The sequence below is a fragment of the Anolis sagrei genome, chromosome Y (assembly GCF_037176765.1).
Source record: "Anolis sagrei isolate rAnoSag1 chromosome Y, rAnoSag1.mat, whole genome shotgun sequence".
Lineage (NCBI taxonomy): Eukaryota > Metazoa > Chordata > Lepidosauria > Squamata > Dactyloidae > Anolis > Anolis sagrei.
Genome location: NC_090035.1, coordinates 67,418,945 through 67,445,133, shown reverse-complemented (window position 1 = coordinate 67,445,133; position 26,189 = coordinate 67,418,945). Strand labels below are relative to the sequence as shown.

Below are 26,189 nucleotides of genomic sequence, written 5' to 3'. Positions count from 1 at the left end.
TTGTTATTATGTGTGTATTGGTTGTTGTATTCAGGCACTGCATGTTTGCCTTTTTATGACTGGAATATGCAGAGTCCCTTCGGGGAGATTGGGCAGAATATAAATAAAGTATTACTATTATTTTACTGACACAAAAACACAGTATGTCACAGCAAATGAGATATATATGCTGGATTTTGTATCACAAAATCACAAGTTGAACACTTCCCAAGTGTCTAGGACTGTGTGATATTATTATTATTATTATTATTATTATTTTCACTCAAGTCGCCCAGGGGGTTCAAAGCCATAGTCAGGTTCCAAGTACTATACCACTATTCCTTCCCTCTTTTTCCTATTCCACTTTCTCTCTCTTTTACTTTTCTTCTTTCCCTGTTTGTTACCTTTCCTCCTTTTCTCCCTTCATCATTCCTTCCTTCTCTTTTCCCTCCCTCCTTCTTTCCATCTCTTTTGCCAATTTCTCTTTAGAGTCTCACTTATCTAACCTTCGGTCATCCAACGTTCTGTATTATCCACTGCAGTTTGCCTCCCACCCAGATCCACAGCTGCTTCAATACATTGCGCCGTTTTGGTGCTAAATTAGTAAATACAGTAATTACTATGTAATGTTACCATGTATTAAACTGCTTTTTCTGGCGATTTGTTGCAAAACATGATGTTTTGGTGTTTAATTTGTAAAATCATAACGTAACTTGACATTTAATAGGCTTTTCCTTAATCCCTCCTATATGGTTCCAGCCCAGTTTACCTGTCCAAATGTATTCTCCCCTATGAACCATCAAGGACGTCAAGATCTTCCGGAGAGGCCCTGCTCTCAGTCCCACCACTTTCGCAAGCGCGTTTGGTGGGAACGAGAGACAGGGCCTTCTCTGTGGTGGCCCCTCGGCTATGGAACTCTCTCCCGAGCGAGATTAGATCTGCCCCCCTCCCCCTTGTCCTTCAGGAGGCTAGTGAAATCCTGGTTATGGAATGAAGCATTCCCAGAATGATGATTGAGACTGGTTACAGACCAAAGTGAGTGACCACATATGCGGACTGAGTTGATTTTACCTTGGCGATTTGGTATATATGTATTTTATCTATGTGTATTTTAATTTTGTATTGTTGTATGATGTTTTAACTTGTATTAGTAGCATTGAATCCTTACTCTAAGCCGGTCTGAGTCCCTCTACGGAGGTGAAAAAATTGGGATATAAAAGTTTTAAATAATTAATTAAATAAATAAAATTATCCAACATTTTCGCTTATCTAACATTCTGCCGGCCTGTTCATGTTAGATAAGCAAGACTCTACTATATTTATTTTTCTGGCCGAAGCTGACCAAAGAATCGAGCTGGAGGATGTGGGGCAGGTCTAGAGATCCCTATTAACCAAATCCATAAATAATCAAATCTGCAAAAGTCAGACCCACAAATGTTGTCATGCAGCAGTCCATTCTCCAACAGTAAAATTAAAATAAGCACGCCATCAGAATGTTTCCAAAATAAATAAAGATTTATTTTACAGTATTTATAAAACTTTGTCATTATTTTTTTTAAAAAAATTCTCATCATTCAACTATTTTTTTCCTTTTTTCCTTAAAGAAACCATTAAATAGACTTTTTTAATTATTAAAATAGGACAAATAAATAACTTTGGATGCCTTCATTTTCTTGCACGAAACCGATCCCCCCCCCCACTCATTATAGTAAGAAAGAGATGATGGGGAAACTGACCAGTGTTATCTTTCTTTCCAGGTTGAGAAAAAAAATGCAAGGTAGGATTTCCCCATTTCTGTTGCCCAACTGTAAACCTATGCTTTGTAAAACCTCAAGTGTCCATAAGGCAAGATAAGGCACAATGCCTTTGTTTACTTTTTTCAGAAAAGAAAGAGAGAGAAAAAATAGAGAGAGAGAGAGAGAGAGAGAGATAGATAGAGAGAGAGAAGTAAAGTCATTGTATAGGCCAGGACTCCCATTCTAGAGAAGAAAGAGTTTTTTCCTCCACTTCTCCAACCTTTTGCAAACTTCAGTAGAACATCTGCAACATCTGAGTCTCTTTCTGTCAGAATGGCCGCTCTGCTCCGACTCAGAAGTGTCCTGGCATTCAGTGCAATGAGACCGGGTCTTGTGCAGCGCAGATCCCTATATTTTCCCCACAGCAGCAGTGCCATGTCTCAGAAGTGAAAGAAGACAATGCTGGTGCTCCCTGAATGAGAACATTCAATACTAATAAATAAACTGAGGTCAGAAATGTTTCCCGGGTGCAGAAATGAGAGAGAAGGGGTAACTAGGAGCTTCTCTCCGTCAGTTGGGTGAAACAGATACCCTTCCTGAGATACCATCATCTTCCAGGCGCCTTCCACCAGTTTTGAGGCTTCTTCAGAACTTGGCTTCTGGAAGAGAACTCAAGGAGCCTAGACTTCACCTCTACTGACTATAGGGGAAGCAAGGAAGAGGGGGCCATCCTCAATCACAAACTCCATGAGAAGCTCCTCCTAGGCTAGAACTTTGTCAACAAACTAAGACTCCCAATTCCCAGTCTTCACCTGTCCAGTAGTGGCCAGGTATAGATATCAAGTTGCCCAGCCCTTTCTCTCTGTCCACTTCACACCTCAACACTGTAGAAATCTACTCTTTTCCGGCAGCACTTCCGAACCCACACCCAATAGAGCATGATCATGAATGTCCAGTAGCCCAGGTAGATGGCTGAACCAATGAGAAGGTACCAGATCTCGGTTCGCTTGTCATCTGTTGTCCAATCAGCGAAGGCCTCTAGGTAGATGGTATAGATCAGGCCTCCCAAAAGGAGCAGACCCCAAATAGAAACAGGCAGCAGAGGCATGTAGTTCCCCACCATTTTCTTCCGGCCCGAGGTGCCCCAGCTGCTCTTGTTCATGGTCACGATGGCAAAGTATTTAGCCGGGAGCAAGCCACCCATGTAGAGCACGGCATAGAGGGACATGAAGATCATGATGAAGTTTCCCCTCAGCCAGCAGGCGTAAAGGGCCTTCACGCAGGCCACCAACTGGACACACAGTAGCACCCACAGTATGTCCCACAGGTTTCCCCCGTAAAAGAGCCGTAGGACGGTGGCTGTGACGAAAAAGGGGAAGATGCCAGAGACCACAGACTCATAGGTCATCCATAAGTGGTGACGGTGCCACCAGAGGGCATTGTAGAGCCACTCCCGGAAGTAGGATTTGGTCCAACGGGTTTGCTGTGCCAGCCATCGCAGGAATAAGGACGGGGTCTCTGAGTAGCAGCGGGAGCGAGCAGTGTATCTAGTGCAAGGAGAGGAGAAAATCAATATTATGTAATCCAGGTATGCTTCTATTTCCATAACAGCCTAGCATCTTATTATTATTGAGCCTCCTTAATATTATTGAGTCCCCGCGAGGAGATAGAGTGGAATACAAATAAAGTATTATTATTATTATTATTATTATTATTATTATTATTATTATGTATTGTCAAAGACTTTCATGGCTGGAATCACTGGGTTGTTGTAAGCTTTTCAGGCTGTATGGCCATGTTCCAGAAGCATTCTCTCCTGACGTTTTGCCTGCATCTATGGCAGGCATCCTAAGAGGTTGTGAGGTCTGTTGGAAACTAAGCAAGTGAGGTTTATATATCTGTGGAGTGTCCAGGGTGGGAGAAAGAATTCTTGTCTCTCCCAACAAATGATTCCCCCTGGCAGGAATCAGCCAAGCCTTGAAGCTGCAAAGCTTTGCAATGCTAGCCAACAGACAATAATTCTTTCCTTAGCTTCAGCTTAAAATGACCTTGGCAATTTAAAAAAAAATTACAAACATCCAACAGGAGTCATTCATTATATGCAAATGAGCTCTAGAGCTTCCAGGTATTGACTTCTGAGAAAGACTGGTGACTGATGATGATGATAAATAATAATAATAATAATAATAATAATAATAATGAATTTTCGAAGGCTTTCATGACTGGAATCACTGGGTTGTTGTAGGTGTTTCAGGCTATATGGCTATGTTCTAGAAGCATTCTCTCCTGACATTTTGCCTGCATCTATGGCAAGCATCCTCAGAGGTTGTGATAATAATAATAGTAATAATAATCATCATCATCATTGCATTACTTGCCTTTCCCTGCGGCTCAAAGTAGGATACAACATCATTAAAACCATGAAAAGTTTTAATGAAATGCAATTTAAAATTCACAACTTCAGAGCTTCGCAGAAAGGTCTTTTCCCATCTAGGTATTTGAGGTCCTTCGTCATACCTCTATGGTTTGCTTCCACCTGAGGTTGTTGGTTCAATAGAGTTTTCAAATATTCATCATTTTGCATATCCCCATAAATTCCTGGAACGTATCTCGCACATGGAGACAGGAGTTGAACTGTATTCTTCCTATCTCCCTGCTGTGATGCATCCTACATGGATCTTGTTTTAGAAGATCGAGTTAGCTATGTTTACTTACTTGGTGGCATAGCCGATGCTCAGCATCCTGTTGGTGAGGTGCCGATCATCCCCAAATGTACAATGGGTTCCAAGGAACTTCTGATTGTACCAGGACTCCAGAAACTGCTGCAGGAGGTCATTCCGATACAAGCCTGAAGAGGGAAGATGGCGAGAAGATGAGACCAGAAATGGAGAAAGACCTGCTGAGTCCCAAACCTGGTGTCTCCAGATAGACTTTAGGGGTGCTGTGAACCCAATGCAAAAAAAATTAAAAATGACCCTTCTCCCTTGATCTTTTTTTGGTTACTTTGGGGAAAGAGGGTTCACAGCTCTCAGGTTGGTCCATTACTTAAGAAGTTTAAGAACTACTATCATAAATTATTTCAAGAGACACCACAGAGCTATAAAAATGTGCAATATTGTCTCTGAAAGGACAATGGAAGTACAGCTAATCATTTTTGCATAATTGCATATACCAGTCTATAGATGAGAATGCACATTAAAACTGATAGTATTTTTGTTTATTCATTCAGTCGCTTCAGACCCTTTGTGACATCATGGACCAGCCCATGCCAGAGCTCCTTGTCAACCGTCACCACCCCCAGCTCCTTATATATCACTAGCCATCCCCTGCCATGCGTTGCTGTTGCCCAGACTGTGTATATGTGGTTTTTGTGTATATATATTTGTGTATATGTGTATATATGTGGTATTGTGCATGCGTTGTATATATTTTTTGCTTTTTAAGTCCCTTCTGCTGTGTTTTTCAGTGTTTTTATGAGTGATGGTCACTCATTGGCCTGATAGATGTATTGTGTCCAAATTTGGTGTCAATTTGTCCAGTGGTTATTGAATTATGTTAATCCCACAAACAAGCATTACATTTTTATTTATATAGATTTAGCATGCTTATTTATTTTGAGTAATTCTGATGTCGTCGAAGGCTTTCATGGCTGGAATCACTCAGTTCTTGTGGGTTTTTTCGGGCTATATAGCCATGTTCTAGAGGCATTTCTCCTGATGTTTCGCCTGCATCTATGGCAAGCATCCTCAGACCTCACCTCTGAGGAAGCTTGCCATAGATGCAGGCGAAACGTCAGGAGAAATGCCTCTAGAACATGGCCATATAGCCCGAAAAAACCCACAAGAACTGAATTCTGATGTCCATTATAGTTATTCTTGCACAGGTACATAACGTACAATTTACATTTAGAGTATTCCCCCAGGACTAAAGTGCTGCTTACTTCGCACACAAAAAACCCTGATATTGGGTGCAGTAAACATTTAGCAAGAGAAAAGTATGATCAAGCAACATCAGAATATAGTGAAGATGACAATTGCTATTAATAAGCTAGGAGAGGCTGCAGCAGTTTGTTTTTGCCTGAGCCTACTGAGAAGGACACAATTATACTCTCTCCTCTTTTCTCTCCACTGATCAATTGCCATATATACTCGAGTATAAGCTGACCTGAATATAAGCCAAGGCACCTAATTTTACCATAAAAAACTGGGAAAACGTATTGATTCGAGTATAAGCCAAGAGTGGGAAACTCAGCAGATACTGGTAAATTTCAAAATAAAAATAGGTACCAATAAAATTACATTAATTGAGCCATCAGCTGATTATATATTTTTGAATATTTACATAAAACCGTATTTTAACAAACGTTTGTCCAACTCTGATTCAACCATAATTCTAACCTTCTTCAATGTAAATGTGCTTACGTACAGTATCCTTACAAAAATAATAGAATAAAATAATAAATGTAATAATAATAGATTAATATAATGGAAATGTAATAACAGTAATAATAGAGTAAAATAATAAACAGAATAATAATAAATAGCGTACACTAATAAATGTAATAAATAATAATAGAGGAAAATTATATAAATGTAATAATAATAACAATAGAGCAAAATAATAAATGTAATAATAATAATAATAATAGAGTAATATAATGGGAATGTTATAATAACAGTAATAATAGAGTAAGATAATAAATGTAATAATAATAATAATAAATAGAGAAAAATAACAAATATAATAATAATAAAGTGAACTAATAAATGTCATAATAATAATAATAAGCAAAATAATAAATGTAATAATAATAATAATAATAATAATAGAGTAATATAATGGAAATGTTATAACAGTAATAGTAGAGTAAAATAATAAATGTAATAATAATAATAATAAAGTAAAATAATAAATGTAATAATAAGAAGAATAAACAGAATAAAATAATATTATATAAAATAATATATATAATAATAAAATAGAATGAAATAATAAATGAAATAAATAATAAATATAGAAGAAAATAATATAAATGTCATAATAATAATAGAGTATAATAATAATAATAATAATAATAATAATAACAACACAGTAAAATAATAACCTTGACTCAAATATAAGCTGAGTAGAGCTTTTTCAGCCTGAAAAAAGGGCTGAAAAACTTGGCTTATACTCAAGTATATACGGTAACTACTTTTATGTTTTGAACCCAGTTTGGAACAATGTAAACTGAAGGAAAATGGGAGGAGAAGAGACATTTCGAAAGCAGCTGAAAAAGTGGGATAGCAGAGGATGAATCACGACTGTCTATATCAAATTTGGGGGAAATCCCATGTTCTTTCCGATCTTAAGTAGTAACACCACTGTCTATTAAGATGAAGAAGAACGAAGCCATGGTTGGGAGAAGCCTTACCCAGAGGGCCACTGATGCAGGAGACACAGTTGAAGAAAGACTGGCAGGCACGCTCAATGTTGAAGGCCATCCAGTAGCGCAAGCTGCTCATGAAGCTGATGTAGGAGTCAGAGAGGTTCAGGATTCGCACATCCCCGCCAACTGCCCCATAGCGTTCATTTGACTCCAACACCTTCACCAGTTCCACTGTCGCCTGTGGCTCCAGTTTAGTATCTGAGTCACAAACCTGAGAGAAGGCAAGAAATTTAGACCGGAGGCAAGACAACCACAATTAGATTTTGCTATCTGACGCAGAGCAATCTGTGTCATCTACCTAGCCAGTTGCGGTGGCACAATGGGTTAAACCCTTGTGCCAGCAGGACTGCGAACAGAAAGGTCAGCGGTTCAAATCTGGGGAGAGCATGTTGAGCTTCCTCTGTCAGCTCCAGCTTTTTCTCTTTTGTAACATGTGTTTGAATCCGGGGAGTGGGGTGAGCTCCCATCTATCAGCTCCAGCTTGAGAGGAGCCTCCCACAAGGATGGTAAAACATCCGGGCATCCCCTGGGCAATGTCATTGCAGATGGCCAATTCTCTCACACCAGAAGCAACTTGCAGTTTCTCAAGTCGCTCCTGACACAGAAGAAAAAACCTAGCTAAACATCCGGACTATAGGGTTTAGGACCTAAATCCAGCCAAATAATTTTGGTGAAGGAGAGATACATTATGCCAGCACAATGCAACATCCAGCCAGGATAGTGACATTACATGGCACCCATCAACGTTTGAGTGCTGTTGCTTTGTGCAGTGTCCAACTGCAATGTGCAATGCGTAATCACAATGCAGAATGTCGATATGTGTACTACTCCAACTGCCACCAGCAAAATACATCTGTTGCACTATAGCAAATCACCCATATGTGTAGGACATGTCACACAAGCATATACCACAATAAAGATGCCAGCTAGAAAATCCCATAAGTGCATTTCCATTTCCTTGGTGATGAAAACCTAGTACCAATTGTGTCCATTAACTATATGCTTGTCATTCAAAATACCCCAAATTGGTTGCTGGAGGTGGTTGCTTCATTCTGCCTAACAGAAAAACCGGACTAAGAACATTCTTGGTGCTTTTACTTTGCTGGAAACACGTTGGCAACACAAGTGGAAGTCTGTAGAAGAGGTGCCATAGGTGGTTCATGCAAAATTGTCAGTGGAGGGATGTAACTTCTAGTTACCATTGCATGAAAGGACGGGATACCAGTGCTTTCTCATCTCTGGCAAAGCTCACATGCACATACTACTACTCCTAGAGGGGAATCTACAGCAACCAAGTGAGGTGTACATGAATGTCCAGATTTCACGGCCCTGCTAAGAAAACAACAACTATATTTGTGTTTTGTTTGGGGAGAAGTGCCATGCAATGAAGAGCCTGCTGGGACTTGGGAGGGTGCTCAACAGACAGCCAGGCTTAGATGCTGTCTCAGCTTGCAAAAAAAGTCTGGCTTGAGGCAAAAAAGTCACACTTTCGTTGCTCAATTGCCTCATCTGTGAAATGGGAATGATACATTCTTAATCGTAGCAGTGAGTAATCCATGAGCAAGCAAGAATCAAATCCTGTTTTCTGTGGTCAAATTAATGAGATGGGTTGATGTTTTGGCTGCAAACAACTAGGGCAAAAGAACATATTGCTTTTCATAATGTATGGAAATCAATTTGGAAAGCAGAATTAGTTTAGATCTACGAGGGTTGAATGAAAAGTAATGCCTCCACCTTCGTAACTCCTCAACAGATGGCAGTACTGGTATGTGGCAGGTACTGGCTTTTTCAGTAGACTTTCCTCTACAGTTCCACTTTGGAGGGAAGCCTTAGCATTGATCGGTTGTGTTGTTAAATTAAGAAGTATGAAACCCTGCACATACGGTCGGTCAATGTGACTTAAACAACGTGCAGTCATTGAATTCTTGACAGCAGAAGATGTCACCGCAAAGGAGATTCATCAGAGAATGCAAGCTGTTTATGGTGATTGTGTTGATGTGAGTACTGTATGTCATTGGGCGAGTAAGTTTAAAGATGTTGAGATAACACCTTCTGCTGTCAAGAATTCAATGACTGCATGTTGCTTAAGTCACATTGACCTACCGTCTGCGCAGGGTTCCATACTTCACACTTTAACAACACAACTGTTCAATGCTAAGACTTCCTGCCAAAATGGAACTGTAGAGGAGAGTCTACTGAACAAGCCAGTACCTGCTGCATACCAGTACTGCCATCTGTTGAGGAGTTATGAAGGTGGAGGCATTACTTTTTATTCAACCCTCGTAGATTTAAAAGGCATTTATGTGTGAAAGGGACAATTTTGGTCCTCCAAAGCCTTTTGGACTACAGTGCACATAATCTCTCGTCATAGGCAATGTTTGAGGATGATGAAACTGGAATCCCATAAAATCAGGAAGGGTTGGAGTTGTCCATCCTCAGGTTATACAGAGTAAAGAAACATGGGTTATTTAGTAACCATGTCTGTAGCACAAGCAAAATTAATTATTTTGCATCTAGATAAACAAATTTCCACAAAGTATAACATTTTGTAGATGTAGTAAATTTGTATCTTTCCTTCTTTATTTGCTTTGAATAGGGAGGGCAAAAGGATGTTTGGCTCTTCAGAGGTTTGGGAGCTCCCAGCTCCTATTAGAACAAAGGTTGAGGACAATGAAAATTCTTTAACCCTTTAACTGATAGCAATCTTGTGAACTTTACTTATGATTAAGCATTTAATGTAAACTGTAGATTGGTAGGAAAATGAAACTGAATGTAAAGACAAAGATTAAGGCAACAATTATGCAGAAATACGATTAAAGTGACACATTTACAGGTGTTGGCATGTTTCAAGGTGGGTGCTTATCGAGTTGGATGTTGTGCTGAGGATATGCAGTATTAGACTAGGATCAGGGGAGCCAGGGTGCATCTTTGATATGTTTCATTATCAAATTTAAGATACTCTATTTGCATCTGATGCAGTTGCATTTAATGAAGTGTACTAAAGTTCAAAGAAGTTTATACTGAAATATACCAGTTAATCTCAAAGGTGTTGCTCTCTGTCTTTCTTCTTCGGCTGATATAAATGAATGCAATTGTCTCCTTGCAAACACAGTTCGCTCCATGTGGCACAATTGTTTTGTATGCAGAACTGTGCTATTCCGAGCCATTTATTACTTTCCCAGGCCTACCGTAGAGCAGCATGTATGCCTGAAGCAGAGTGGGAGAATGGAAGAAGGATCTGGCTATGACCCTATAGCCCAGAGGTTCCCAACCTTTTTTTTTTGACCAGGGACTATTCTGACCAGGGACCACTTTGACCACTTGACCAGGGACCACTCTGACCAGGGACCACTCTGACCAGGGACCACTTTGACCAGGGACCACTTTGACCAGGCACCACTTTGATCAGGAACCACTTTGATCAGGAACCACTTGACCAGGGACCACTCTGACCAGGGACCACTCTGACCAGGGACCACTTGACCAGGGACCACTCTGACCAGGGACCATTTGACCTGGAACCACTCTGACCAGGGACCACTCTCTAACATTAGTACCGAAAGAGTTATGAATCAGTGTTTGGTCAACTTTAGATTGGGTTTGGTTATTTGGGGTGCTGATTCAGAAAACTGCATTTGATAGACCACATCTGCTCTAGTTTCCAATACTGAACATATGCCATCCAGTAGTTGCCATCCACACACAGAAAACCATATTTAATAAGCCTTGGCACTATAAGAGGGTTTTGCAAGACCAGTCGCTCTCGTTGCAACTGTGTAGTAACTGTCAGGCCGCAGACCATATTTTAGTTCTTGGGAACCACTGGTGGTCCATGGACTACAGGTTGGGAACCATTCCTATAGCCAGACATGAAATGATGACATAATCTACTGATGTCCATAGGATAATCTGGAGTAATAATGTTATGTCTTGCTACAGGGAAACTGCCAGATGCTTCTGCAATGCCTCTGTTCTCCTTCAAGCATCATTGGCCATTGAGGCTTCAGGAGCAATACAGTAGGTCTGGTGTATGTGTGTGTGGTTACTGTAGAGAGGAAGGAAAAGAATACCAACTTCCACAGTAGCCAAAAATAGACGTATACACCTATGAGGTTAACATACACTACCAGTATATGGCACTAACAGAATGGCAGTTCACATACATCACTTTGAGATTATCAGATTTATTTTTTCGTGTCAGGAGCGATTTGAGAAACTGCAAGATGCTTGTGGTGTGAGATAATTGGCTGTCTGCAAGGACGTTGACCAGGGCATGCCTGGATGTTTGATGTTTCACCATCCTTGTGGGAGGCTTCTCTTATGTCTCTGCATGGGGAACTGGAGCTGACAGAGGGAGCTCAACCCACTCTCCCCAGATTCGAACCACTGACCTATCAGTCAGCAGTCCTGCTGGCACAAGGGTTTAACCCATTGCGCCACCAGGGACTCTGAGATTCTCAGATGAAAAATAAGTTGATAGATAAAATACAACATTGGACAAGGAGACAGAAATCACTTACCTGGACATAGTCCACTGAGTTCCCCAGGGCCTTGAAAGCTGTGTACATGACTTCCCTCTTCCCGCCCCATTTCTGCATGATGCAGACACATCTCTTAGTCCGGATTAGCTCTTCTACGACCAGTTGCCCGGGGTCATCCATGTCTATTTCACTATAGAGGGATGGCTCATCCCCAGCCTGGTAACCACTGTCCCCTTCATCCACATCCAGGTGAGGTTGGTGGTGGTAGTTGTTCTCCCAGATAAAACTGCCCACGTCCTCTTCTGCAAAGACTTCCTCGAACATATCCATCATGTACCGGTCATCAGGGCTGTTGCCGTCTATCACCATGATCACTCGGAGCTTGTCAGGGGGATATAAGGTTCCCTTGACTGACTGAAGGCACTCCCGAAGGTAAGCCGGATCCTCCTGATAAGCAGAGATGGTGAGAGCCACTGTCTTTGTATAGCTGCATTTCAGCGAGTCCCTCCTCATCTTTTTGTGCTCCAGAAAGGCAAAGAAGCTCTGAATGACAAGATGGCATGCGAGAAAGGCACCATAAAGACCAAATGCCATGATGTGGTACTGGTCGGAAACCAGTTGGATCCCTGTGATGTATGCCCAAGCCAGGACGGAGAGTATGAGTAAGGCAAAGCCGATGGTGAGGATCCGACGGCCAGTCGAGACAATGATCTTGGGAGCTTTTGTGACGTCCATGCCTAGCAGGAAGAATTCAGAGAAGTGAGTGCCTTTGGTCATCTCCAAGAGGTTCAATATTTAGCAGTAGGGGAAGTATTTATGATATCATTCCATTGTAGTTATTTTTAAAACCCACATTGCTAACCCTTATGACTATGGATATGATTGGAAAATGTGAGCACAGAAGCTCACATATTGTGTCCAATTCTGGGCACCACAACTGAAGAGAGATGTTGACAAGCTGGAATGTGTCCAGAGGAGGGCAACTAAAATGATCAAGGGTCTGGAGAACAAGCCCTATGAGGAACATGTTAAAGAGCTGGGGCATGCTTAGCCTGAAGAAGAGAAGGCTGAGAGGAGACATGATAGCCATGTATAAATATGTGAGAGGAAGTCATAGGGAGGAGGGAGCAGACTTGTTTTCTGCTGCCCTGGAGACTAGGACGCAAAACAATGGCTTCAAACTACAAGAGAGGAGATTCCATCTGAACATGAGGAAGAACTTCCTGACTGTGAGATCCATTCAGCGGTGGAACTCTCTGCCCCGGAGTGTGGTAGAGGCTTCTTCTTTGGAGGCTTTTAAACAAAGCCTGGATGGCAATCTGTTGGGGGTGCTTTGAATGCAATTTTCCTGCTTCTTTGCAGGGGGTTGGAATGGATGGCCCATGAGGTCTCTTCCAACTCTATGATTCTATAAGCCCCAGAAATTGCCGAATAGGGTCATAATCCTGTAAATGACTTACACCACCATAACCCCCCAATTTAAAATGTGGTGCTATAGGAAATGTCTGCAATACCTGCAATAGACTTCTATAGGAATAAATGGGTCTTCAAGCAAATCAGGTCTTCCCAAGAAGACAAAATGATCAAACTAAAACTTTGGACATATCCCGAAATGATTGTAAATTATTATAGAGCATGGTAAAGTAGAAGGCAGTAGGGAAAAAGGAAAACTACATTATAGGTGGATGGACTCAGTCAAGGAAGCCACAGCCCTGGTTTTGCAAAATGTGAAGAAGACAACTAGTAAGTGGGTTGCTTGGTGGTCTCTCATTCATAGGTTTACCATAAGCAGAAATTGATTTGATGGAAAATTTCAGTATGAGTACTTTTAAAGATGTTAAAGGGGAAGGCATTCTGTACCTCCTTTTGCAATACTTTAGAAGTGTCTAAAAGTATGAAAAAGAGAAAATTATGGGTCTTTCCTTACATTTGCATAATTCATTTAAGGTCACATCTCTCATCTTCTCTAAGTACAGAATCTGGATTTACCAGATTTTTTTTTCTTTAGCTTCAACTCTTCAACCATCATACTCACAAAAAAATGGAATGCTGAATCCTATCTGTATATTTCCAAGGACAGGAGCCCTCGGTGGTGCAATGAGTTCAACCCTTGTGCCAGCAAGACTGCTGACCAGAAGTCAGCGGTTCAAATCCAGGGAGAGTGGGTTGAGCTCCCTAGCTTGTTGCATTCCTTAAGTACTGTACGGCAAGATACTTAAAGAATCTTTATCATAAACAGGTAGACCATCTGGAGACTTAATGGTAAGGGAGTTAAAGGTTTCATGAACTGTAGTTTCATATCAAATATCATCATCATTGGGTTGTTGTAGGTTTTTCCGGGCTATATGGCCATGTTCTGGAGGCAATTTTTCTCCTGTCGTTTCGCCTTCATCTATGGCAAGCATCCTCACCTCTGAGGATGCTTGCCATAGATGCAGGCGAAACGTCAGGAGAAAAATTGCCTCCAGAACATGGCCATATAGCCCGGAAAAACCTACAACAACCCAGTGATCCCGGTCATGAAAGCCTTCAACAATACATCATCATCATCATTATCACCTTGTGGTGCAATGGGTTAAACCCTTGTGCCAGCAAGGCTGCTGATCAACAGGTCAGTGGTTCGAATTTGGGGAGAGTGGGTTGAGCTCCCTCTGTCACCTCCAGCTCCCCATGTGGGAACATGAGAGAAGCCTCCCACAAGGATGGTAAAACATCAAACATCCAGGCATCCCCTGGGCAACATCCTTGCAGACGGTCAATTCTCTCACACTAGAAGCAACTTGCAGTTTCTCAAGCTGCTCCTGACACACAAAATAATACAAGGATGGGATGATTTATGGGGGAAAAGAAATATAAATTTGGTGATGGGCCAGGTTGTATATGTGTGTGTGTGTTTTTAGGATCCTTGAATTATCCTAAAAAGCTAATTTGTTCCCAACAGGAGAGGTAAAACCTTGGATGAGGAGCAACTTTGGGAGAAGTGGCCCAAGACATTTTGCCACTGGAGGCAAAGGACAGCATGGCTTCCTGTTCTATATTCGGAAACTAACTGGACTGTGGATGAATGCTAGTAATGGGATAGCACCAGAAGAAGCCAGCTGGGCAGTGAACCTTCTCTAGAGTCATAGTCTGAACTTTAAGAAGTTATCCAAGATGCTGAAACTTGGACAGGTTTTAAAAAATTCATACTAAAGCTGAAATTGGATTCACTACCCCGGTGCCATGAAACTGAAACATTGGGAGCACCAGCTGCTCTTGGATAGGATTATGCATTGCACTTAATGGCAGTGTGCCATTTATAGGTACATAGGTTACCCAACACACTGGAAAGAAAGAAGAGATGTCATTTATGTCCCTATGATCTGCTACCTCAAAGCGTTATTGAACTTTGCCCAATGGTAGAGCTGACCCTAAGTTCAGGATTCAGTGTTACAGCATACATTTGATTCTAAAGATTGTCCCTTATTGTAACCCTGGGCTGCAATAACCAGTTGGGTAGAAGGCCCTGCCTCCATATTTACCTCTTTATCATTCCTCCCCTGTTAAAAATTATGTCAGAAGTGAATTGAGAATATACTGCAAGTCGTCTCTCATGTGAGAGGATTGGCCATCTGCAAGGACGATGCCCATGGGACAACTGTGGGAGGCTTCTGTCATGTCCCCATATGAGGAGCTGGGGCTGACAGACAGGAGCTCACCCTATCTCATGGATTCAAACCTTCAGGTAAGCAGTTCAGCCTGCACAAGAGTTTAACCCATTGCACCACTGCAGCTCCTTACAATATTTTGTCCCCTTACATGCAAGAATAATGCATTGCATTGGTGCCCTCAACGTGCCAGTTAATTAGGTAACTTGTACTGACCACTCATTTTGTGCCCAGAACAAGGTTGCCCTGCCATGGCACTCTCAAGCAGCTGAATCTGGGTGTCACAGAATGGCAGAACATCAACCTGAAAAGGGCGTGATAACAGTGTAGAAAATAAATAAATAGTAAACCATATTTTTACAGCCAGGGATTTGGAGAGGGTTGCTTAATGGGATTTTCTGGGCCAAAACAAACTTGCCTGGCTTGGAGCACGACGCACCTTGGGTTTGGAGAGCTGGATGGGGAATGCCACCACTGATTGCAAAACATTTAGGCACCCATTTGAGGAAGAGCATGGCTGAAATGTTGACTCTCTGATCTTGGTTCTGGGAAGTTTCCTAGACTCTTGGTTAAATCTTGATATATCCCTCACTCCCTCAGCTTCCACAGTGCCAAAGTTTTGCCAAACTCACTCATTGGCAAAGACATCGGGTAAAGCTATAAAAAGTTATTAACGGGGCCAAGGAAGGGGTGTTTTCAAAATTTAAGGCAATTGGCAGTGTTGGTCACTGGATAAACAAATGAGAAAAGCACTTGATGTGATGGGTACAGTTAACCGCACCTCTCCTGGAATAGCACCTTAAGTTTTGCCCTCTTCTTACTTGTCCTTTTTGCTCCATCATCTTACTCATACTTTCAGCCACCTTGAAGACCAGTTTTGGAGCAGAAAGGGTGGACTATCAGTATAATAATTAAACAAATCCAGTACCATCAGATATGTTGGACTATATATTTCATCATCCTAGTGAGATTTGTTTCCAGATAATTGTATACACACTGACAGGTAAGTTCATATCCAATCTGGCAGGGTGGGAGTGATGGGGACTGTAGTCCAGCACATTTGAAAGATACCAAAGTGTTTGTGGGAGACTGGTATATAACCTCTAACTGGGAATACATCCCACTGAAGTTATGGAATTCAATTCAGAGAAGAGCATATAAGTTCTACCAAGAATAACCAATGAGAAAGTTCTCAGTTGCACTATAAATTGTTTAAACACCTGTGGGTTCTCATGTTAGTTCTAGGTAAAGGTAAAGGTTTCCCCTTGACATTAAGTCCAGTCATTTTCCGACTCTGGGAGTTGTTGCTCATCTCCATTTCTAGGCTGAAGAGCCAGCGTTGTCCATAGACACCTTCAAGGTCATGTGGCTGGCATGACTGTATGGTACGTGGTTACCTTCCCGCCGAAGCGGTACCTATTAATCTACTCACATTTGCATGTTTTCGAACTGCTAGGTTGTCAGAAGCTGAGGCTAACAGTGGGAGCTCACCCCTCTCCCCGGATTCAAACCAGTGACCTTTTAGTCAGCAAGTTCAACAGCTCAGTGGTTTAACCTACTGCACCAACAGGGCCCCCATATTAGTTCTAACTCCTATCAGTTCCCACCATTCCTACCTCCTCTATTGTTAAAGCATTGTGAAATAATATTTGGGCCTTAGGGTGAATAACAACAACAATAACAGTAAATATCCAAAATAAAAATATTTCCACCAGTTTGGGACTCAAGATAGCTTTGCAGTTGCTGTCTGCCTTCAAACTGTTCCTGACTTATAGTGACCTAAAGCAAACCTATCATAGGAGGGATGAATGAAAAATAATGCCTCCACCTTCGTAACTCCTCAACAGGTGGCACTACTGGTATGTGGCAGGTACTGGCTTGTTCAGTAAACTTTCCTCTACAGTTCCATTCTGACAAGAAGCCTTAGCATTGAATGGTTGTGTTGTTAAAGTGCGAAGTATGGAACCCTGCACAGACAGTTGGTCAATGCGACTTGAATTCTTGACAGCAGAAGGTGTCACCCCAAAGGACATTCATCAGAGAATGCAAGCTGTTTATGGTGATTGTGTTGATGTGAGTTCTGTGTGTCATTGGGCGAGTAAGTTTAAAGATGTTGAGGTGACACTTTCTGCTGTCAAGTATTCAATGACTGCATGTTGCTTAAGTCGCATTGACAGACTGTCTGCACAGGGTTCCATACTTTGCACTTTAACAACACAACTGTTCAATGCTAAGGCTTCCTGCCAAAATTAAACTGTAGAGGAGAGTCTACTGAACAAGCCAATACCTACCGCATAGCAGTACTGCTATCTGTTGAGGAGTTATGAAGATGGAGGCATTACTTTTTATTCAACCCTTGTATTTCCTGGGGGGTTTCATGACCAAGCAGGAACTGGTGTCCAGAGGTCTGGTCCAAAACTCAAACCACTATGCTCTCTCAAGGCAGTTTACAACAATTAATAACCAAACACAGATTTAAAAATTCACAATATATCTCAAAAGCTGAACGCACGACAGCCAATGCATGACGCAACCAGCCAGGTGTCCCAGTAGTCACATGAAAAGACATACTGTAGACGGAAAGCACCACAGTTTTGTTGTATTGGAAATCCATGGCAACTGTTCTGGGAAACTGATATTGGTGGCTTACCACATTCTAAAAATATGGCTTCTTGGCCAAAGATGTTCACAGTTCAAATGTTGCCTAAATCACAAACTTTGTAGGTGGCCTTGGCTGAAAAGCAATTGCATCTCAGCCTCCAAACGACACACGAAAGACTGAACGTAATTCCAACGAAACATCCGACTCGTGGTGTGCCTCTCCTTCCACTTTACCCTCCAATAAATAAGTTTGGTATGTTTTTGTTTTGTTTTAGAAACCACTTTTGAACTGGCTTCCCCCATTATTTTCAATTCTCTGAAGCTTCTGTTTCAAAGTATAACGGAAATGACAAGTTACTTCCAGACAGCTCTGGATTGATCAGACGTACTGCTGTTGTTCTATTGAATGCAACAGGTCAGCTTTTCCATCAGATCAGAATGGTTTGCGCAGGCTGGTTAAAACATTGGCAAACGGCTCTTTCACAAGCCGATCTTTCAACCCAGGTGGGAGCAGACCGTCAAGGGCAGCCGGTAAGCAACTCCAAAAAGTGGGCTGCCTGCCTATTGTGCACATTGGCTGTGGGTTGGCTCATGACCAGTATACCCAGGGCATAGCATGGATCGCACAGTGGAGCGATAAATCAATCCACCGCGGGCATGAAACTCACAATTTGGCATTACAATGGGAACACAGGAAATGATTGTATATTAGTCCATCTAGTTCTGACCTGCCTCCTGTTCGTTAACAGCAGCTCTCCAAGAGCTCACATGGGGAATTTCCCCAGGTTTCCTTGAAGATGGTAGGAACTGAATGTGGCATGCAGAACACATCATCTGCCATTAAATCCCCCACCTCTCACGAAAGATACTGGAACCCAACACTTAAAAACTGGGCTCAAAGCAAACCTTAAAAACTGTGGCATAGATACTGAGAACTGTGAAGACCTTGAGCACTCTAGCTGGAGTTCAGCTGTGACCAGCAGTGCTGTAGAATTTGAAGAGGCATGAGTGGAGGGAGAAAGAGAGACATGTGCCCAGAAAAAGGTACGTCAAGCCAACCCCGACCGGGACTGCCTTCTATCTGGAAACCGATGCCCTCACTGTGGGAGAATATGCGGGTCAAGAATAGAGCACCACAGTCACCTACGTAACAATGATAATGATAATGATGATGATTATGATAATAATAATAATAATAATAATAATAATAATACTTTATTTATACCCCGCCACCATCTCCCCAATGGGAACTCGGAGCGGCTTACATGGGGCCAAACCTGGACAACATATTACTGCAAAATAAAACCAGAACATAAACAACAAGCAACATCATTGAAATTACATAGGAAAAAAAAGTATAAATACAGTAACAAAATAACATTCCAATAAACACAACCACGATAACAGTGAGCAGGCCACATGCACAGGATAAAATGATTAAAAAACTCTAATGAGATAAAAATAGGAGAAGGTTATTTGCAGGGAGCTCATAAAAACACACAGGGTTGTGGAACTAAACGCAGAAGTGTTGAGGGGAGCAATAGTGTCTATAGTTGTTGGCCATGTTCTAGAAGCATTCTCTCCTGACGTTTCACCTGCATCTATATTCACCGCCAGGAATGAATAGGAGCCCCCGGTGGCGCGATGGGTTAAACTCTTGTACCAGCAAGACTGAAGACCAACAGGTCACAGGTGCGAATCTGGGGAGAGCGTGGATGAGCTCCCTCTGTCAGCTCCAGCTCCCCATGCGGGAACATGAGAGAAGCCTCCCACAAGGATGGTAAAACATCCCCTGGGCAACGTCCTTGCAGACGGCCAATTCTCTCACACCAGAAGAGACTTGCAGTTTCTCAAGTCATTCCTGACATGGGGGAAAAATAAAACACACACACACCAGGACACCGCACTTGGAGGACAATCTTACCCAGACAACAATCACCTAAGTAAGGAAGTAAGTACGAAGTTATCCTCTGGATGTTTGGGCTAAAATCCTCATTTGCTTGAAGAAGAAACAGCGGAGAGATGATTTGATAGCCATTTTCAAATGTCTGAATGGATGTAGTGTAGAAGACGAAGCCGGCTGTGTATGCCATGCAGCTGTGGATAAGTCTACATAGGGCACCACCAAACGCAGCACTGCCCAAACACAAATCAAGGAACTCAAAAGGCACTGCAGACTCACTGAACCAGAGAAGTCAGCCATAGCAGAGCACCTAATGAACCAACCTGGACACATCATGTTATTGGAGAATACAGACTAGCTGGACCATGCTAACAACCACCATGCCAGGCTACACAGAGAAGCCATTGAAACCCACAAGCATGACAATATTAACAGAGAGGAGCAAACCATGAAAATGAACAAAATCTGGCTCCCAGTATTACAAAAAACCTATAGAATGAGGGCAGTAAATAAAGAACAACACTCAAAAATCAGAGAAATTCCAGACAGGGATCAATCAAGGCCAGCTAACACCTCCCAACAAAGGATTCTCCCAGGCAACAACCAGCTAGGCCTTGAAGCTGCAAGGCTCTGCCATTCTAATCAAGGTGATTAATTGCAACATTCACACTTGCCTCCAACAGACAAGAGTTCTTTCTCCCAACCTGGACATTCCACAGATATATAAACCTCACTTTCCTAGTTTCCAACAGACTTCACAACCTCTGATTGTTTGTCTGGAATTCCCATTTTTTAATTGTTGTTCTTCATTTACTGTTTTGATTTTAGAGGTTTTTTTAATACTGGTAGCCAGATTTTATTCATTTTTATGGTTTCCTCCCCTCTGTTGAAATTGTCCACATGCTTGTGGATTTCAAGCAGCCAGGCTTTGAAAGTGCAAGGCTGTTCAATGCTAATCAAGGTGATTAATAGCAACATTCACACTTGCCTCCAACAGACAAGAGTTGTTTCTCCCACTCTGGATATTATTCCACAGATATATAAACCCCACTCACTACCTCCGAGGATGTCTGCCATAGATGCAGGCAAAATGTCAGGAGAGAATGCTACTGGAACAGAGCCATACAGTCAGAAAACTCACAACAACCTGGTTTGTTTTCTGTTGCTCTAGAGACTACAAGAAAAAAAACACATGCCACCTAAACATTAGGAAGATCTTCTTTACTATATGAGCTATTCAATAGTGGAGCTTATGAGGGTGGTGGACTCTCCATCTCACTATGTAACACAATATGAAAAAAAATGTATTCCTGGTTTGAAAATGTTATTTTCTGATTGAGTGGTACTTACTTTGAAAGTAGTTGTTATACTCCAGAAACATCATTCTTTTGGCACAAGCTATGTAGAATTGGTTAAGACTCGAGGAGATAGTCAAGCAAAATATGCTGCTATGGGATGTCCCACAAAAACTAAAGTTTTGGCAGTTTAATAAACTTTTTGTCTTTACGATACAACCAATTAGGGAATAACATTTATAACCCAGGAACAAAAGTTGTGAGGTCATGGATCAGTTTGGATGGGCATCTTTCCAGAGTCCTTGCATGCCAGAGAGTTGGACTACAGGGCTCTTGTAGTCCTTTCCAATGCTAAGGTTTTGCGATCCTATATCTTCCCAAATCTCCATGGAGTCTAGAACATCGACATCATGTCGCACATCTCGAATCCCCACAATTTTTTTACACTCTGTATTAATCCTAGCTATCAATTCCCATCCATTATAGGCAGGTTAAACCGCTGAGCTGCTGAACTTGCTTTTTTTAGTCATGTCAGGAGCAACTTGAGAAACTGCAAGTCGCTTCTGGTGTGAGAGAATTGGCCATGTGCAAGGACGTTGCCCAGGGGACGCCCGGATGTTTTGATGTGTTACCATCCTTGTGGGAGGCTTCTCTTATGTTACTGCATGAGGAGCTGGAGCTGATAGAGGGAGCTCATTCGCGCTCTCCCCGGATTCGAACCCGCGACCTGTCGGTCTTCAGTCCTGCCAGCACAGGGGTTTAACCCACTGTGCCACCGGGGACTCCTGCTGAACTTGCTGACCAAATGGTTGGCGGTTTGAATTTGGGGAGCAGGGTGAGCTCCCGCTGTTAGCCTCAGCTTCTACAAACCTAACGGTTTGAAAATTTGCAAATGTGAGTAGATCAAAAGGTACTGCCTTTGCAGAAAGGTAACAGTGCTCCATGCAGTCATGCTGGCCACATGACCTAAGAGGTGTCTACGAACAACGTCGGCTCTTCAGCTTAGAAATGGAGATGAGCATCACCCCCCAGAGTCGGACAAGACTAGACTTAATGTCAAGGGAAACCTTTACCTTTTTTTGATAATTGGGATTTGGATTTACAAATAACATTTCCAAGAACAGCCAAAGGGGCTTCTATTTAATCTGATTGCCAGGACAAAAGGGTATGTATATTTTCCTTTCTGAAAAAAAGAAATCCTTTAAACTCAGCCAAATAATCTGGAAAATTCACATAGACACATATCTCTCTCCTTGTACTGGAATTTACAATCCAGACTTTCCATCAATTTAACTCACAACTCACAGCTATTTATATTCTCGAAAGGAAAGAAGTGTCAGGATTCAGTTCCGGCTATGTAGAAATCACAGAAGCATTGCACCCAAAAGCCATCTAGTCCAGCTTCTGCCAGTAAAGGAATCCATGGCTAAAGCATTCCTAATAGCTGACCCTTCTTGTAATACAGTACACCAAGGAGCAAAGCTCTACTAACCGCTGATTCATTTTTGTAAAGTGACAAAGTGGGAAAGAAGCACTCTGCATATGCTCAGACGCACACCTATCAATTATTCTGACCAGGGTTTTTTTTGCAAAGAAAGTAACTTACTCTACTTATCAACAAATTAAATACTCCCATGGCAATGTGAGTGGGGGCACTCTGTGTGCGCTCAGGAACACACTAGTGCTCAATGATCGTGAGAGTTCCTGGCAGAGAAAGCAGCTCATTAAGTGCACAAAGGAAAGATGGGGGAAAGCACTCTGCATATGCTCAGGAACACACTGATTTATCAATGACCCTTAGAGTTGCTAACAGGAAAAGCAACTCTATCAGTTAACATCCTGAGTCCTGAGTCCCTCCTCGGGGGTAGAGAGGTGACGAGATAGAAATACCAGAAATAAATAAATTAACAAATGAAATGCTCAATAGCAAGATGAGAAAAAGCACTCTGTACATGCTCAGGGGCATGTGGATTATTATAAATGATCCTGAGAGTTCTTGGCAGGAAAAGCACAGAACTCAATTAGTTAACAAATTAAATGGCAAAGTGCAGGGAGCACTCTGCGTATGCCCAAGAGAAGACAAATACCCAATTTTGAGGTGGGGGAAAGCACTCGGCGTATGCTCAGAAGAGAAATTGGATACCCAATTGTGAGGTGGGGAAAGCACTCTGTGTATTCTCAGAAGACAAATGAAATACCCAATTGTGAGGTGGGGGAAAAGCACTCGGCGTATGCTCAGAAGAGAAATTGGATACCCAATTGTGAGGTGGGGTAAAAGCACTCTGTGTATGCTCAAGAGAAGGGCAAATAAAATACCCAATTGCAAGGTAGGGGGAAAGCACTCTGTGTATGCTCAGGAGAAGACAAACTGAATATCCAACTGTGAGGTGGGGGAAAAGCACTCTGTGTATGCTCAGAAGACAAACTGAATACCCAATTGTGAGGTGGGGGAAAAGCACTCTGTGTATACTCAGGAGAAGGACAAATAAAATATCCAATTGCGAGGTGGGAGAAAGCACTCTTTGTATGCTCAGGAGCACACTGATTATCAATCATCCCAAGAGTCCCTGGCAGAGAAAGCAATTTATTCCATCTGTTAACAAATGTCCAATGAGAAGACAGGGGGAAAAGCACTCTGTGCATGCTCAGGAGTACACCAATTATCAATCATTCCCTGACAGAGAAAGAAATTCACTCCATCTGTTAACAAATGCCCAATGGAGAGGTAGGGAGGAAAGCACTCTGTGTATGCTCAGGAGCAGACTGGTTAACAATCATCCTGAGAGTCTCTGGCAGGAAAAGTAATCCAAAAAGAAATGGCAAAGTGGGGGAAAGTACTCTGTGTATGCTCAGGAGCAGACTGGTTAACAATCATCTTGAAAGGCCCTGGCAGAGAAAGCAATTCACTCCATCTGTTAACAAATGTCCAATGGCAAGATAGGGAAGAAAGAGCTCAGGAGTACACTGATTATTAAAACCCGACAAAGAAAGCCATTCACTCCATCTGTTAATAAATGCCCAATGGCAAGGTTGGGGGGGAAGGAGCACTCTGCGTATGCTCAGGAGCACACCGATTCCATCAATGACCCAAGGAGTTCCTTCCTGGCCGAGAAGGCAACTCATTCTGCTAAGGAATGAACCCTGGCTTTCCAGGCGAGCCCCTTCTCTCCTCCCCTGCTGAGAGGGGACAGGGTGGCTGCCTCTCCCAGGCAAGCTTGGGGGGCTCCTGGACCCCCACCTTGGCCTCCCTCTCGCTTTTGGCTCACCTGCGGCTCCGGAGCAGGATCTGCGAAGGCTTCCTTTCGAGGAGGGTCGGGACTATCTTTCATCTCTGGCGGGGAAGGTTTTTGAATGCCAGGGAGGGAGGGGGGCGGACCCTCGGGTGCGTCAATCTGGGTTGAGCCCCAGCTGATGTCACAGGGAGCTCCCTTCAGCCAGGCAAGTTGGGGGCAAGCAGGCATTTTTCTCTCTCTCTCTCTCCCCCCCCCCCCCCCAACCTCTTGAAAGAAAAACCCAAAACAAACCCATCACGCCTTTGGCTTATTTTGCAACCAACTTGATTTCTCTGTCTTGATTTTTTTTTCTTTTCTTCTCATTCACTTCCCCCTTCTCTTTGAAACATGAAGCAACTTATTGTCGAAGGCTTTCATGGCCGGAATCACTGGGTTGTTATGAGTTTTCCGGGCTGTTTGGCCATATTCCAGAAGCATTCTCTCCTGACGTTTTGCCCACATCTATGGCAAGCATTCTCAGAGGTTGTGAGGTCTGTTGGAAACTAGAAAAATGGGGTTTATATCTCTGTGGAATAATGTCCAGGTTGGGAGAAAGAGCTCTTTTGTCTCTTTGAGGCAGGTGTATGTTGCCACTGGTCACCTTGATTATTATTATTATTAATTATTATTAAACTTTATTTGTACCCCGCTAGCATCTCCCGAAGGATTCGATGCGGCTTACACAGGCCGAGGCCTCAACACACAACACAACAGTACAGTCTAAGCAAATCAAACAATTAAAAACAGAGTAAAGCAAAATAAACAACAAGCACAATACACTAAAACACAATAAAACTGGGCCGGGCCAGAAAATGGGTACAAAGATTAAAAGTACTGATGTGACAGGAGGTGTATATAGGGCTTCTAGGGCAAGTGCAATGTGCGATGTGCAGCAATCATTGGTTCTGATAAAGTGCTTATGGGATCCCACCGGCGTCGCAAGCGTGCTTGGTGGAGATTTCCTAATCTGGGAAGGCGCATCGGAAAAGCCAGGTCTTCAAGTTCTTTCTGAAGACAGCCAATGTAGGGGCCTGTCTAAGGTCTTTGGGGAGGGTGTTCTGGAGTTGGGGGGGGCCACCATGGAAAAGGCCCTGTCCTGCGTCCCCACCAAGCACGCTTGCGACGCCGGTGGGATCACGAGCAGGGCCTCTCCAGATGACCGAAGTGTGGGTTCGTAGATGGAAATGCGGTCACGCAGGTAGGCGGGTCCCAAACAGTTCAGGGCTTTCAGGGCATTAAATGGCCTTGCAGCTTCAAGGCCTGGCTGCTTGAAATCCACAAGCATGTGGACTATTTCAACAGAATGGAGGAAACCATGAAAATGAACAAAATCTGGCTACCAGTATTTAAAAAAACTCTAAAATCAGGACATTAAATAAAAAACAATAAAAAACGGGAATTCCAGACAGGAAACAATCAGGGCCAGCTAACAACTCCCAACAAAGGATTTTCCCCAGGCAAGAATCAGTCAGAGGCAAGAATCAGTCAAGAATCAGTCAGAGATGCCTAGATGGACACGACCAAAACAAAAGGTTGGGAACCACTGGACTAAAGTCTCAGGGAATTTCTACGATTCTCTGGGTGTCTCAGAGTTATCATTGAGGAAGGAAAAGTGAAAAACAGCAAATAAAGAAATTGTTTTTTAAGTACTTACTTTACTTAGGCAACCTTCATTGTCCGAGTAGGATAGTCTTCCAGGCTCGGTGTGCTGGCGGTGGGACCATAGGTGACTGTGGAGCCCTATCCTTGATCTGCATCTTCTCCCACAGTGAGGGCATCGGTTTCCAAGTGGAAGGCACGTTTCTCTCTGTCGCCCTCCATTTGTGCCTCTTCAAATTCTACAGCAC

General features: G+C 42.5%; 1 protein-coding gene across 1 annotated transcript; it reads right to left on the bottom strand.

Annotated features, from left to right (window-relative positions):
* Positions 1-1,475: 1,475 nt before the first annotated feature.
* HAS1 (hyaluronan synthase 1) lies at positions 1,476-24,412 on the bottom strand. Its single transcript, XM_060786166.2, has 5 exons — positions 24,337-24,412; positions 11,664-12,361; positions 7,129-7,354; positions 4,431-4,563; positions 1,476-3,262 (listed from the first exon to the last, which is right to left on the bottom strand). Exons 2-5 carry the CDS (start codon positions 12,357-12,359, stop codon positions 2,587-2,589), a joined length of 1,731 nt encoding a protein of 576 aa, XP_060642149.2. The 5' UTR covers positions 12,360-12,361; positions 24,337-24,412; the 3' UTR covers positions 1,476-2,586.
* Positions 24,413-26,189: the final 1,777 nt, after the last annotated feature.

What these genes read in the sequence shown, in the direction of transcription:
- HAS1 (XM_060786166.2), bottom strand. Translation starts at nt 12,359, where the DNA reads ATGGACGTCACAAAAGCTCCCAAGATCATTGTCTCGACTGGCCGTCGG. An exon ending in ACTCAGTGGACTATGTCCAG is followed by an intron (nt 7,355 to 11,663) that starts GTAAGTGATTTC and finishes GCCTTCTCTCAG; the next exon opens with GTTTGTGACTCAGATACTAA. An exon ending in CTGCATCAGTGGCCCTCTGG is followed by an intron (nt 4,564 to 7,128) that starts GTAAGGCTTCTC and finishes TTCCCTCTTCAG; the next exon opens with GCTTGTATCGGAATGACCTC.